The sequence below is a fragment of the Ailuropoda melanoleuca genome, unplaced genomic scaffold (assembly GCF_002007445.2).
Source record: "Ailuropoda melanoleuca isolate Jingjing unplaced genomic scaffold, ASM200744v2 unplaced-scaffold57893, whole genome shotgun sequence".
Lineage (NCBI taxonomy): Eukaryota > Metazoa > Chordata > Mammalia > Carnivora > Ursidae > Ailuropoda > Ailuropoda melanoleuca.
Window position 1 is genome coordinate 1 of NW_023231495.1, and position 890 is coordinate 890.

At 44.9% G+C, this 890-nt stretch overlaps 1 protein-coding gene across 1 annotated transcript; it reads right to left on the bottom strand.

The window, feature by feature from the left end:
* Positions 1–224: 224 nt before the first annotated feature.
* On the bottom strand, positions 225–836 carry LOC117799815 (sorcin-like). The gene has a single exon (XM_034652317.1). It carries the CDS (start codon positions 834–836, stop codon positions 225–227), a length of 612 nt encoding a protein of 203 aa, XP_034508208.1.
* Between the last annotated feature and the right edge of the window lie 54 nt (positions 837–890).

The window sequence follows — 890 nt, forward strand, 5'->3', positions numbered from 1 at the left end:
AGGGAATGAAATCAATAGGGAATGGAAGGCCACACTGATGATATCATAGCTAAAAGAATTTGACACTGCTTTTATATAAGAAAGACATGTCAAACATGTAGGGAGTGTAATATTGGTAAAATGCTTAGATGAAAGAAGCACATTTTAATAATTTGCATTTTTTCCTCCTAGGATCTTGATATACGCTGGAATGTAAGGCATGCCCATCCACTTCCTCTTCTGGTTCAGATACTCATTACACACTGTATGAAATCATCATAGGAAAAATTCACAACACCTTGTTGGGCTGCATCTCGTCGTCGGAAGGTTTCGGTAAGGGCTCGTAGTTTCACACAACAGGCAATGTAATCATCAAACGAAATCCTTCCTTGGTTGCTGTATCTTTTTGCAATTGTATTCAGTGCCTGGGGGCTTAATCTAAATCTCATGCTTTCAAGGGCTCTCTGAAGCTCTTGAAAGTCCACTGCTCCACTTCTGTCTCCGTCAAAGGCCATGAAATTCTGCCTCCAACCACTTAATGCAGCCCACAGTTCTTTGAATTCATTAAAACCCATTTTTCCCGACATATCTCTATCCAACATGGAGATCATAAGTCTGCAGGTCTCCAAATTAAATGGCTTGTAGCCTCCAGAAATGCCAGATTGAGTGAGGCAGTTTTGCAGTTCATCTGCATCGATTTGCCCATCCTGGCCAGCTACAGCAGTAAAATATTGAAACATAGGATCTTGAGCTTGGCCGTACGCAGGTCCCCCTGGTGCTCCGCCATACTGCTGCGGTTGCTGCTGCTGGTGCTGCTGCTGCTGGTAGTAGCCTCCGCCGGCGCCAGGATAGGCCATGCTCTGCGTTTTAAGGAGGTGCCGGGTGGAACAGCGACCTACAGCAGAAACTAG